General features: G+C 42.1%; 1 protein-coding gene across 3 annotated transcripts in view; it reads left to right on the forward strand.

The window, feature by feature from the left end:
* MIPOL1 (mirror-image polydactyly 1) overlaps positions 1-14,424 on the forward strand; it is a 284,676-nt gene that overhangs the window by 207,562 nt on the left and 62,690 nt on the right. For all 3 annotated transcript variants that reach the window (XM_084630963.1, XM_084630962.1, XM_084630964.1), the window contains one exon: positions 3,185-3,279. In XM_084630963.1, the coding sequence (XP_084487089.1) occupies positions 3,185-3,279 (95 nt within the window). The remainder of the gene's footprint in view (positions 1-3,184; positions 3,280-14,424) is intronic.

Here is a 14,424-nt window from a genome sequence, read left to right on the forward strand (position 1 = left end):
CCAAGTACTGAAGCATGTGCGTAACTTTCAGTACGTAAGTAATCCTGTTAAACTCAATGGGACTACTCAAGGACTTAAAGTTATGCACATATTTAAGTACTGTACTGGAGCCTTATTCCCCATGAGACACTTTCCTTGATGTCAAGAGGAGTTCATCATGTGGTGCATGCATGTAACATGCCATAGATGTCCCATAGTGCAGATAAGGGGTCGGAATTTTATTCAGTATGTTGAGCATTTTTTAAATAATTAGAAAGCATCCCCTGATAATGCAGTATGCAGGGTCCTTTATTTTGTGACTATCACTTCGGTCATTAGGATATACACAGCTGAATTTTGGTACCACTTTCAAAATTGAGGAGGAAAGATCAGCACTCTGTAAAATTTGCTGCCTACGTCAAATTAATGTTGATTTTCCATGCCCTCTTCTCTCCTCAGCTTAATCAAAATTCTGTTGCTGGAACACAGTAACAACTTTCCGTCCTGTTCAAACATTTCAACTATTTTTTAAGTCATAAATGTTTATGGACACCAGATCTCGACTGGGCACAGGAGAGTTGTGCCAGGGAGCCAGTTACAATATCGTGATTCTCAGGCCAGCTCTAGCTCTATTTCTGCTTAGATCTGTTGTGAGAGAGGTCTAAATCCCTATACTAGCGTTTGGCCCTTAATAGACCTTCTGCTAGTGGAGTATAAATGCAGTGCACCCCCACATCTTAGGGGGGGACAGTGGGTGCAGGGCATGGAGTCAGCACACCTAGGCCAAAAAGGGAGTATCTGTAATGCAGGGCAATTCTCTGCTGGCTATGTGCTGCCAATTTTCATTTAGCTCAGGATTGAGGGAGTAGAAAGGTAGCTTAGACTCATATGCCCTCATCACCCCACAGCTGTACCAAGCGTAAACAGTTGAGCCTCTCCACTACTGAAACAATCTTCAGGACTTTCTCTTCCACTATATAATCTCCAAATTAGTCAGAACAAGGACTTGAACCCACCTCTCCCACATCCTAGGTGAGTGCTGTAACCATAGAGCTATAGAATCAGTCTTTCCCTGGCCTGCTGAATGTTTGATTACTTATACGAGTGGAATAGCTCCATCAGGTGCAATTGAGGAGAAAGACCACCCCAGAATAGCTGGAGCAAGAACTTGAACCGGTCTCCCACATCCCAGAGAAGTACCCTCACTGCTTGGTGCTTGCTCTTGCCTTCTCTCTCACCCCACTCCCAGCTGAGTCCCCCTTCCCTGTCATGATCACATACCCAGGCTGAAATTTTTTGTTATCCACCCCCACAAATCACATGCGAGAAGATTGGCAACATGCCTATTACTTTTCTGTTTTTGTTGTTTTTGACTATATTGAGTCTAGTGAGCTGGATTCTCCTCTCATTTATGCTGGTGTAAATCAGGTGAAACTCCAATGAAATCAGTGGAGTTAGACTGGTACAAAGTTGGCATAAATAAGAGTCTCAAGCCCCAATGTCTTCTGAACTTTGTCCTGAAAAGCGTGACTTGAATGGTAGGTGTACTTCCCTAAAGAGACTAGCCGTTAATCTCTCTGTGCGTAGGTGTGTCTGCTGCAAACATTTCCTTCCAGTCTACCATTTCAATCACACTTCACAGTACACTGAAAATTGGCAAGGATGTTAATTATTGGCCTCTAGAACAAACCACCTACTTTGATTTGAGCATGTTTTTTCCAATTTTTAAGTATGTTGTTTCACCGACAGTACGGTATAATTATAGAAAATCGCTTAGTTTGGCTAACATTCTTGTGTTCTGTGAGTTCTCTTTGCAAAGCTGTAAGCAGCACCAGGCTCAGGACTTAAACAGCTCACCTGGAGAGTACTTTAACCTCTTAGTGCCACGAGTTAGGGCTTGCCAACTCCAAGTGCTCATGCAAAGTGCATTGCCGTTCAGCATCAGGCACTCTAAATCAGTGTTACTGAGAGGTTAAGCATTAATATGCTTCACTTTCAAGGCTAAAAGAGACCATGTGTGTAGTAAAATAGTCTGTGCTTGTTGTTCTCTTAACAGCTTATTATAATTTGTTTATATTACAGTAGCACCTAGAGGTTCAACTGATATCAGGGCCTCTCTCTGCTGTGCACTGTACATATAAATATTAAAAGACAGTGCCTGTCCTGAAGAGCTGCAGTCTAAATACACAAAAGAAAGGGGGATGAAAGGAAGTATTATTATCCCCATTTTTACAGATGGGAAATTGATGCACAGAGAGATTGAGTTGCTCAAGGTCATACAGTGAGTCTGGCAGACCTAGATCTACTGAGTCCCAGTCCAGTGCCTGAAACATATCCTTCCACTCTATGTATGCACAGCTCATCTATTGTGTCTGGAATTCACCAAGACTTTTTTTTTTGTAGCCTCAGAGAGTTGGTGGGTGCAAGGCCAGGGACACTGACAGAATTCACACATAGTAGTACACTGAGGAGTTGCACACACACCCTTTTGGGTTTTATGTCCTATGACTTCTGGTAATTGGTTGATCTGCAGTAGCTGTATAATGTACAATATAATAAAAAATATATTGAATGGTAGGGAACCCTGCCTAATGCAAGCCCAGTCTTATTTGTAGTTAAATCAGTTAATCATCCTGTGAGATATTAAATAAATGATATGAAACCTGAGTACTCTGGGGAGTCCTAAATCACTATTAGTACTAGATTTTTAAATATTCAAAGTGATTAAGCTATGGTCCTATATTAAACATACGTGCACTTATTTCTCCATACCTCTTCTCAGACAATTACAGGAACTGGTCAATACCCTTACTTAGCACTCTAACAACAGTACTTTAGTTCAAGATTTAGCATTCTGAATACCATGTAAATATATTTGTTGGCAAACAGCTGGATAAAATTGAAGAAGAAATTAATATGGGAACTGGGAATATAGAAAAGCAGAAGGGAAAAGTAGGGAAATTTGTTTAGAACATTACCAACTGAAAGATGTCAATACTTACAAACAATTACAATAGTATACCAACTAAATAAGAATGTTGTAATAATGAACAAATGGGTAATATTACAGAGGACTACGGTTTTGTGTATAATCAAACCTACAACAGAGCTGAAATTAACATTCATAAAGGATTGCTGTATTTTTTTCATTGTGCTTAAAACAGCACAGTCTTCTCTTAAATAATTATCACCTATCTATTTGCAGGCAAAGTTGCTAGCTATGCAACAAGAGCGAGAGACTGCTGTTCAACAGAATAAAAACCTAGAAGAAGAAATTCAGACGCTACGTGTTTATTACAGGTAAAATCATTTATATTATTGTAAATGTGATGACTCATAGGGGAAACTTTCTGCATGGCTTTATAACTGTAAGTGAGGAAATGGCCTTACTGCTTAGGTATTTGTTAGGAACATGTATAACTGCCTTGGGTTATACATATTCCATGGGCCTTAAATTCCAAAGAGTGTGAAGCTAGCAGATTTCTTTTCTAGATTTCCCACCTTTCTGATCTTCAAGCCCTATTCCGAAATGCAAGGTGTCCTCTCCTGTGATTGTTGGTTTATTAACAATGACTCAGTGCCATGAAGTATCTTTTTATAAAGATGGTCGCATGGCTAATTATTACCAACAGGAGAGTGGGTTGGGGGGGGGGAGAAAACCTGGATTTGTGCTGGAAATGGCCCACCTTGATTATCATACACATTGTAAGGAGAGTGATCACTTTAGATAAGCTATTACCAGCAGGAGAGTGGGGAGGGGGGGGAGAGAAAACCTTTTGGAGTGATAATCACCCATTTTTTCATGGTTTGTGTGTATAAAAACATCTTCTGTATTTTCCACAGTATGCATCCGGTGAAGTGAGCTGTAGCTCACGAAAGCTTATGCTCAAATAAATTGGTTAGTCTCTAGGGTGCCACAAGTACTCCTTTTCTTTTTGTGAATACAGACTAACACGGCTGTTACTCTGAAACATGGCTAATATAGTTTCATTTCAATAGTCCTGCTCTTTATTCCTTTGGGTTTTTTTCTGTGTAGTAATTCTCACTCAGTGTTCTTGATGAAATTCAAAAAGTTAGATGCAGCAATGCATTCACTAAAAAACAGATAGACCCATATGTGCTGGAACTAGGGATGCTGGGAGTGTTGCTGCACCCCGTGGCTTGAAGTGGTTTCCGTCATGGTTCAGTGTCTCCTGGCACCTCCACTATACAAATTGTTCCAGCACCGCTGGACAGAGCCTATTTCTTACTTGATTATCTGCACTTACCTAGCTTTATCTGCATTGATTTAGGAAACACAAAATCTGTTGAATTCTAGAACTGTGTTTTCTTTTCTAGACTCCTACATAATGCAGAATTTTGATTGCCTTATATTCTACAATAGTTAGTGGCGCGGACAGCCATTCTCTCATTAATTTTGGAGGCCTGTGAAAAACTTCTCCATGGATCACTGGATTTGTTTAGTCTCTAAGGGAAGGCTGTGTGGTCCAGTGAAGAAGTTAGGTTGTTTTATGGGGGAGCGGTTGTGTTACTATTTCTCTTCATCCTGACCTCCTAGTTTATCAGCCTACAATACGGGCAACAGATTAGGTACAGAATTCTTGACATCAGTACAAGAAGAAAGTCTGAAAGTTGAATGTATAGCTATTGCAAGGGACATGGTCTGCAGAAATAATACAGTGATATATGACTGGTGTGTTCATTTAAAATTTAAAACAGAAGGGGACTTGTTTGTTACAGCTGAAAAAATAACTGCAACGACACCGCATTTTTCTTGTGTGTCTTCTGTATTTCCACACAATGTTTCAGCTGAGACGGAGATTCCATTTGCAGGTTTCTAGTAGCTGTTAACGCTTCCCTTGTTCCTTATATTTATTAAAAACTTGTATTCCTAAATCTCCTCAGCATTTCTGAAAACCTTTGCTTTGGTTATTAGTCAATAGAAACTCCAAGGAATCTTTTAGTATTTCTTTTAACTAATTTGTTCAGCATTCAATGAAAAATTCCTAGATACACTATAGTAAACTAGAAATAATGCATTACAAAACAGCATTAGTCACTTAGAAAGGACTTGAAAAATAGTAAAAATAATTTGATTTACTTTTTTATCATGCCACTTCAAAAATTCAAGCTCAGAATTTACGAGTTGGTCTGTAAGCATAAAGACGAAGCACATTTTTATTCTAACATGAAAAAGTTCCACAGGAGCAGACGTTAAAGCAGACAGTAGACTATAGTCTGTTGATGCAAATACTTCCAGTCACATGAATATTACCTCCATATCTGAATATACCACATAGTTAACTAAGTTCTGACCTTTAATTTCACCTAACAGTTTAGTGCTAATTTGATTATGGTATTTGATAATCTATGATGATTATGGTCTGGTATCATTAGATATATGAAATTATAAACTGAATTAATATAATATGCTCTGACTGTAGAGCTTTCAGTACCAACTAATAACTAGGTTATAGAGCCCTTTATAAGGTTAGAAATAGAGAACTTTGACCCGTAAATGCCATTTCTCCCTTGATGTCTTAAGTGGTTGCTTTTTTCTAGCACATTTAGAATTCAGTCCCATATGTATACGTACATGTCATCAAGAAAAGATACAATGCAGCTTTTAATATTATCTCCAAAACTTTTGTAGAAGTCAATATAATAATAAAGAATAAAAAGGGATTAAGTTTACTCCCGAAAGTTACATTGAACATTTCTGCAGTTTCACTTCTGTTTATCATTGGGGAATAAATTAACTTATAACAGCAGTGGATAGCCACTTGTATTAGTTTGGGCCTGAACAAATTCACTGAGGAAGAGAATGTTAAATTTAAAGGAGTCAGTCATGTTCAGGACATGATTTATTTTTTTTGGTCACAAACTAGTAGCACTACATTCCAAGACTCAGCCAGTATAATAATGACATCCTCTTCTGTAATAAAGAGTACGCCTAAGTCTCTCTGCTGATTTGCAGTGCTTCCTTATATTTCCTATTGTTGAGAAAAAATGCAAACTGAAATAATCAAACACTGATCAAATCCTATTGTTTGCTGCCATCAGAACAAGATTTATTGTGTTAAATAATAACAGTGATACTAGCAGTTCAGTGTTCTTTAAATCTTTGTTAGAGGGTGTGTCTAGTTTTCACAGTGCACAGTATGCTACCTTTAGTAGTAATCTCAAATATGAAGTTTTCTGTTGACATGTTGGACACAAGTTCATTAGAAGGTGAAGAGGGGGTATGATATTTTCCCTTTTTGCTTCCCATATTTTTGTGGTAAAATGAGAAAGGTCTATATAAAAGAATGTACAAACTTGACACAACATGAATTTTCATTATTTTCACTAGCAAAAATAGTTATTGGGTGTACAAGTGTCAAAGCCCTCCTCCCTACTCCGTCCCACTTCCATTCATCACCCTCATCTCCTTTTTCCAAAACCAAGGTTGGGTAGGGCCAAAGTTATGAGCAGATTCCATCTGCATCTATTTTGAGCCAGCAATTGGGCAAATTCGGTGGGTTCCCTGGATGGTTTTATATACTGTTATACCACTGTCTCCTTGGATGTCCACGGTCTCTCTCACCATGCTATTTACTCCTGGGAGAATTCTGTGCCAAGAAATTAAAAATCCTGCACACAGTATTAAAATTCTGCATATTTTACCTGTCAAAGTAACACAATATAATCATGCCAGTTTCAATTATTTTGGTAGTTTATTTCAAAATACCTGTCAGCAAGTATCTCTGTAACAATACAGACAACAAAAAAAGATTCAAGAAATGTTTTTTGACAAATAGATTCCTTACTAGGCCTATTAATGCAGAACTTTTGAGTAATAATTCATTTAAACTACAGCACAGAACTGTATTTCCCACACCCCTCAGAAGCAGTGCAAAGACATGGGGGAGTCAAGGGTAACAAAGGAGCCGTGGGAGAGGGAAGTAATTGCTGGGAAGGAGCCTGGCAGTGAACCTGGAGGGTTGTTGGGTGTGGGTGGGAGAAGTATGGAACAGGTTTTTTTTGTGGGGGGATTGTTAGGGAATTGGGGAGCCTCCCCCATGCAGACCCTGGCTGACCCCTAGCCTCTCCCATTCAGCCAGGCATATCTGCACATATCCCCATGTGGCCCTGCACCCTCCCACCCCCATTCAGCCCCTGGCTCAATGTTGTCATCCCACTAGTTCTTGTGCCCCCATCCCAGTCTGTACTCTCACTAACCCTTCTGAACCCCAGTATGTGCAACCCCCCCACACCAGCCCTGTGTGCCTTGGTCTGTCCACCCCCTCCCTGCCATATCCCACGCCTCCTTACCTAGCCCTGCAGGCAGGACACTGTGAGGAAGGCAGCCTCTGCCCCCTACCTCTCTGCAGCTAGCTGCTCTGGCCTGTGAGCAAGCTGCCCTCTCTTCTGGCATCACATCAGCCCCTGGTGGGAGAAAAGTGTAATTGCAGTTTCCCTTTACCTACCGGTCAGGATAAATTGTTATGTGTCGGGAGGAAATCTGTAGGGGACATTAATTCTGTGCTTGTGCAGTGGTGCAGAATTCCCCCAGGAGTATCTCTTCCATAGCGATCAATTTTAGGCAATAGGTATGGAGTTGTCCTAGCAACACGGCCAAACCATTGCAGTTGGCGGCTTTTGATGGTTGTAGTTACACACTATGCTTTCAGTCTTTTACGGATGTTGTCATTTCTTAGTCTATCTAGCCTTGTCATGCCTAGAATATGGCACAGGCACTTCTTTTCAAATGTTTGCAGCTTTTGTTCCGGATGCTTTGTAGGCACCCATGTTTCACAACCATAAGGGAATGGAATATATAATTTGGTTTTAGGTGTCATAGACACTGACTGGAAATTCCAAACATTTTTTATTCAAGCATACAAATGTTCTGCTGCAATAACTATCCACTTGATGATATCTTCATCACAGTGACTGCCATGTGTTATGATGGAACCCAAATAAGCAGAAGCTGTCTACTTGTGTGACATCTATATCATAAATTACTAATTTAGCCTGTTTCTTGATTTTTGATATTTCTGTTATTCTTACCTTTTGTTCATCCAGTTTTAATCTCCATTGTTTGGCTGTTGTATACAGATTGTCCAATGCTTTTTGGTTGTATTCCTCTGTAGACATTATCATTATGATATTTTTTGTGAAGTTAAGATGATAGATAATTTGCTCCAATATCATCAGCCTCCATCAATGTTACTTAGGGAGTTGGACAAGATGTTTTCTAAATATAAAGCAAAACGTATTGAACAGAGTATGCATCCCTGTTTGACTCCAGGTTTCATTTCAAACCACTCAGTCAGCTTACCACTGACTCTCACTGCACACCAAGCTATGCTATACAGATTCTGCCGTATTTGAATCAGCCTGCTGCTAAAACCATACCATTTGAGTACTTTCCACAGAACCTCTCACTTAGTGGAGTTGACTGCTTGTATAACTAGTCCAGGACTAAAATATTGTTCATTCTGGAAATTGGGCTTTTCTTAAGGGAAGGAGTGTAGAAAGAAACACAAATGTGGGGAGAAAATAGGAAACGCATTTGTAGCAGGTTAGTTTTATTTTAATGTCAACTGTCTAAAGCTGTTCGAAGTTTGGAATGTTACACATCTCCCATGTTGGGATAGATTAGCAAGCAGATGAGGCTGTCCAAGATATGTGGCAACTCCAAGCATTCAAACATCATGATTTCAGGCCTCCAAAAAATCACAACATTGGCTCAAAATAATGAGATTTTAAAAAATATAATACATTTTGGGGTTCTTTCTGGCCAAGCGAACAAGGACACTCAGCTAAGTGTATTTCTCTGACTGTCTGCGTCTTTGTTTGTCTGCAATGTAATTGAACCCTGAATCTGATAATTTTGAAAATTTCAGGAAATGTTCTAGGTATTTATAGACAGAACCCTACTGATTTTGGTGAAAATTGGAAAAATTAAAAGGTGAAAATGGGGGACACACAGAACCCCTAGCATCTGGTTAACAGACTCACCAGCTTTAATCAGGTCTGTAATTATCTAGAGGTCAAAGAAGCAGTTGATGATGACCCTTAGCACCTTTAGCATAACACCCCCCATCTCAGTTCTGCCCATCTTCTGAATACAGCTTAAAAACGCTGACACCCTGGAAGACTTCTCTCCAGACAGAAAAAGAATGGGATACACACAGAGCACCTGGCATGGGGAGAAAGAAGGCACAATGATATGGGGGTGGGGGACATGGGGGACACAGTATCCTTGGCATGTGGTGGGGGTGGGGGGCACATAGAGCCCCTGGCCTGGTCAAGAAAGGGAGAATTAGGGGTATGGGGAGAAATGAGGGGGGAAGGTGGAGATGAGGGGCACTCAGAGCCCCTGGAATGAGTGGGTGGTTGCAAGGAGTCCCTGAAATAGAGGGGGTTGGGGGAGTGGCACACAGGGAGCTTGGGAGGGGAATGGAGGAATGCAAGGGAGCCTTGGTGTGGTTACTGCACTTAGCCTACAGAAGCAACAAAGTGTGCAACCCTCTAGTTATTTGTATTCTGGTTTCAGAGCTTTTAGAATCCCTTGGTTCATGTTTTCAAACTTTCTTCTGCAACCATGAAGGAAACTTGTTTTTTAAAAGGAAGTTGAGATTTTCACATAATCATTTGACTCCCGGAACTGGGGATTTAAAAAAACAAATACCATTAGACTCATGAAAATAATGAACATTGGGAGCAGTATAAATGTATGGCTCAATGATTTATAACATGAATACCATATATGGTGTGTGTGTGTGTATTTACACACACACATTTGATGTGGACACAGCAGCAAAATGAGGACAGACACATGCATGGAATTAAGTGGAAGGCCTCAACTTTTATTAAACATTAATAAAGGGAAGGGGGCGCTACTCCTCCATCACACATACTCTCCTATACCAGGCATTTAATTGATACCAGTGCGGGAGTTACAGGACTCCTTATCACATAACCCATAGCTTGGGATAGACTCTCCTCAGCTTACCCTCCAGGACTCATCTCTCTGAGTCCTAGCACCCTGTCCCATGCAAGAGGGATAGAGGGTGCATCAGAGTGGGGACCTGGTCCCACGAAGGCCACAAGATCTCACCCATGGTCCATCACCAAAGTCCCAGATCTTTACTCTCTGGGATCCGCTCATTTTATTCTCTTATCTTCACTGGAAACTGGCCACAGGGGGTGCCGGTGACTATCTTAGCCGCTCCCACACCCAACCACACCACATGGTGTCATAACACCTGCCCAATATATGCCCTTACATTCCATAGCCGTATGTTAGCACTTCCATCTAATAAATGTACGCCATCATCCCTGAGAACTTCCAGCTGTTTGTAAACAGATGTCCCTGTGCTGTATCACTGAACTCCGGATCTCCAGGAATAGCTTGGTGACCTCCCTCTTTACTTGCTTTCTAGCCTTGTCCACGTAGGCTCCCAGCCCTTCCCTGTCTATGAGTGCAAAAGTGGTATGAGCTGATCCCACTGCATGTCTCCTCTGGATGTGAATAGCTTGAGCCCTTAAGTGCAGCTGAGCTCCGGCTGCCGTCCTAGCTGCCCAATGCACTACACAGTGCCCGCAAATCCAAATGTTGCGTACGCTCTGGGTAGCTTCTGAAACAAACAAGCACATTGGGGTAGTTACATTTCGCCCTTCCCTGCCATCTTTTCCTTGGTGCGGACATAAGTCCTGTAAGACCTTGATTTCCAGTGCCCTATTGCCTCCACCTGTCATTGGCCAAAACCCTCTGCAGCCACTGACATCACTGCCCTGATCCTAAAAGAATGAGTACCAAATTTATCCCGGTCAAGACCTCAGAAGCGCAAGGTGTTTCTCAGCAGCTGCCTTCACCATGTGTGAACAGCAGGCCCAGATGCTGGCCTGAGGTTTTTAGTAGAGTTCTAATCACCTTTAGAAGGCATAAGCACTCATCTGCACATTTCTTGAACACCACATAAGCCCCCCTTCCCTTTTTGTCTGTTTCTGAGTACCTTCAGCACAGGGACACCAGTCCTGCAGCCAGTTGCACATTGGTTACTTTTAATGCATGCTGGGACCTATCCACAGCTGCCATAAGGCACCAGTTCACTCGCTCTAAAAGCACCAAAGAAGGCAACAACAAATGCTGCTTTAAATAACATGGCCTCCCTCTGACAGCTGTAGACCCACAGCAGAGCCTTTGACAGCTCTGTCATGGGTTTCCTGTTTCTGTTTTGGGTTTCTGTCTCTAGCATCCACTCCTGCTGGACCACCCTTGTCAGAGTTTCCATACAATGAAATGCCCATATGGGTCTGGGAAACCCACCAACCTACTCCAGTAGGACAGGCCCACTAACCGGCCAGAGATAGTGGAGGGAGCCAGCCCGTGGTGAATCAAAGGCACCACATATCGCACCACCAGGTGCGTGGGGATGGTCCATCCACAATAAAGTCCTTCATGTGCCCTAAATTCCACAAACTCCTTATAGGACCTCAGAGTCTGAGATAACACTGTGTCCTCAACTAGTCCCACAGCTGTCATAAGCCAAGGTCCCATAGTTGTTGGGACATCACCCATGGATCCCTGCTGGCCAGTGGGTCAAGTTCCCGGAATCAGTCATCCTGAAATTGAGAGAGCATCAGCAACACCATTATCCACTCCAGGGGCGTGCACTGCATGAAAAAAGATATTAAAAAACCACAGGCAGTGTAACACGAAGGCATTTAAAGAGCAGCAGTGCCCCTCCCAAGAGACTCCCTCAAGCAGGGAGGCAGGAAAAGCCAGGAAAGCACCTCTTGGCACTCAGAGCTTAGGGCAGGGAGCAAGGGCTGGCAAAGCAGAGAGCCATGCACGAGCAGAACAACCAGGCCCCCAGTAAGAGAGCTACAGCATTCAATACCACGTACAGGGGTGCGGGGCGGGGAGTGTAGTGACTGTGTATGCATACATATCTAGTGGTGAGTGAGTACATGTGTACACGCTTACTTATAGATATATAGGGCCTGATTCTTCTCTAATGTACATTCTCTAACTGAACTAATTTCATCACACTCATGTTATAATGATATAAAATTGATGTGGAAGGAGATCAGGTTTGTGTGTGTGTGTACATTCACCTACAAAGTGGGAGAGGAGCTGAAGCACCTTTGAAAAGCAAACGTCTGGTTTAGCGAGAGGAACAGATTGCTCCTGCGCCTCTAAGATGTCTGGAAGTCGGAGGACATAGTCCTAGAAGGAAATCTGCCTACCATAGTGATTTTTTCCTCCCCTCCTTCACTGCTTCCCCCGTCCCCAGCAAATGCACAGAAGATAGGGAGTCCTGAATGGTCTATGCTAGCAGACAGGGGCCTAGGAACAGAGAAACTTAGGGTATGTTCAGAAAACAAAACCCAAAACAGCAAATCTCAGGGCCCAGGGCTGCAGATTAGGGCTCACACTCCCGCACTAAAAATAGCTGTGTAAACATTCCAGCTCAGACTGCAGCTTGGGCTAGGAAGTCCAGGGAGTAGGGTGGGTCTCAGAGCCCGAGCCTGAACATCTGCATGGTTATTTTTTAGATCCAGGGTGCAAGCCCAAATCTGCAGACATGGTCTCTGAGATTCATTGCCATGGTTTGTTTTGTTTTTGCTGGTTTTTTTTGCAGCATTGACATATCCTTGCTGGCAGAAACCCCTGTCCTTTCACTGGTAAGGGAGGAGGACAGAGGCAGCCAGTCCATGTGGCATGAAGGAGAGGAGTTACTTCACCTCTCTTGGGTGGCTTTATAACCTAACTGGCACTGACCTTGGGTAGAGTACTGCCCCTTTCCCTAGCAGCAATTTTCCCTTATGCACCCTCTGCTGACCCTCCAATAGCAATGCATCTCCTGTTCCCTCCCAGGTCAGCTTTCTATTTAGTTTAGTGGGGACGTATTTCTCTCCCAAGTTTCCCAGATCCCAAATGTGTTGGGCCGCAAATGCTATCTGCCCTCCCTTCCACCCTTCTAAATATCTCAACGTTTGAGCCCCTGGCAGTGCTTCCTTTTCTTCCCTGTGCATATCATGTGATCAGGCTGCTGCTGTTTTGAAACTATTATTTGTTTCTCTGCCAGAAGCCACTGTTGCAGGCCATGCTCCCATGCAAAGAACATGGAGAGAAACTCCTAGAAGAAATGAGTTTCAGAAAGGAAAGAAAATGAAATTTTTTTGAAAGACCAAAATTGATCATCTATTTCAATTTGAATTTGAGTTTTCTGAAAACTGAGGGTGAGCAAAAATTGATTCCATCATGCTTTAAAAGGAAAGAGAAATGAGAAAATATATATATCAGGAATCAAATTCAATCATACACGCCAGAAGAAAGTTGGCTCAGAATGAAGTTAGGCAAGTTCTTTGTCTCTCTGTTTATTTTTTTTATATTGTGGCTCAGAAGCAAAATCACAGTTTCTGATGCATAACCTGGAAATGTGAGTCTGAAATAAAAATTTGCATAACAGTTCCGAGTTAGTGTTCCCAACTGAGTTATTCTAATTCTTTCACAACTGTATCCTTTAGGCTGAGGATTAATGCAAATCATAGAAAATTGAGTGACATGATGAAGGATGTGTTAGAATAATCAGTTTTGCACTATGTAGAAGAGTTACATTACTGTCCATCCTCTCAGATTGTTCTACTGTTTGAATTTATCAAGTATATTTTTCTTTCATTTGCATAATTTTAATTGCATGATCTATATCAGTTTTGTACAAGCAGTTTCCTTTTAATTTTATTTTTATTTAAAAGTCTATATAAATCAAAACAGCATTTCACATTTTACTACCCATTTTGTTGTCAGGGCTTTCTATTTAACTTCCACAAGAATGTGTGGTTTCAGAGTAGCAGATGGGAGTAAGTCTGAAAATGCCAGATTTCAAGTATTGGAGCTGGGAGCTGAAGCGCTGGCCGATCTTGGGGGGCTTTTCACAGCTGAAACTCTGCGTCTTGTTCTGTGTGAGTGGAAGTGCGGCTCTTGGTCAGGACTCTGTCAATTGCCACTGCAGGATGTAACAAACAGTGTGCCCTGGTTGTCACAGTTCAGAATTGCTGAACAGTTGCCCAGTCCATTTTTCTCCCCACTGGCTTAAACTGGGCCACCAGACAACCCAGGATTTCCCTTGTTGGTCCTGCTTCCATATTCTATGTTAGTCCCTAATCTCTGAGAATAGAGAAATGAAAATGAATCCAGTCTTTGGCTCTAGTCCCCAATTCGTTGGCCTTCTGAGGCATGGAAAGAGCAAATGTCCACCAGCCCTACTTTCTCACTGCTCTGGTAGTGGGGGGGGGGGAGGGAGGAGTGAAAAACCTGCTTCTGGATTTACCCCTGATTTTTCTGGGCCCAGAGAATGAGAGATCCTGCTGCTGATGAGCTCCACCTCCACACAGTTCTGTGCTATTGAAGGTGCTGATAGTGACCCCCCATAGTTAAGGTTGGAG

This window comes from Lepidochelys olivacea (assembly GCF_965140295.1).
Source record: "Lepidochelys olivacea isolate rLepOli2 genome assembly, chromosome: 6".
NCBI classification, from domain to species: domain Eukaryota; kingdom Metazoa; phylum Chordata; order Testudines; family Cheloniidae; genus Lepidochelys; species Lepidochelys olivacea.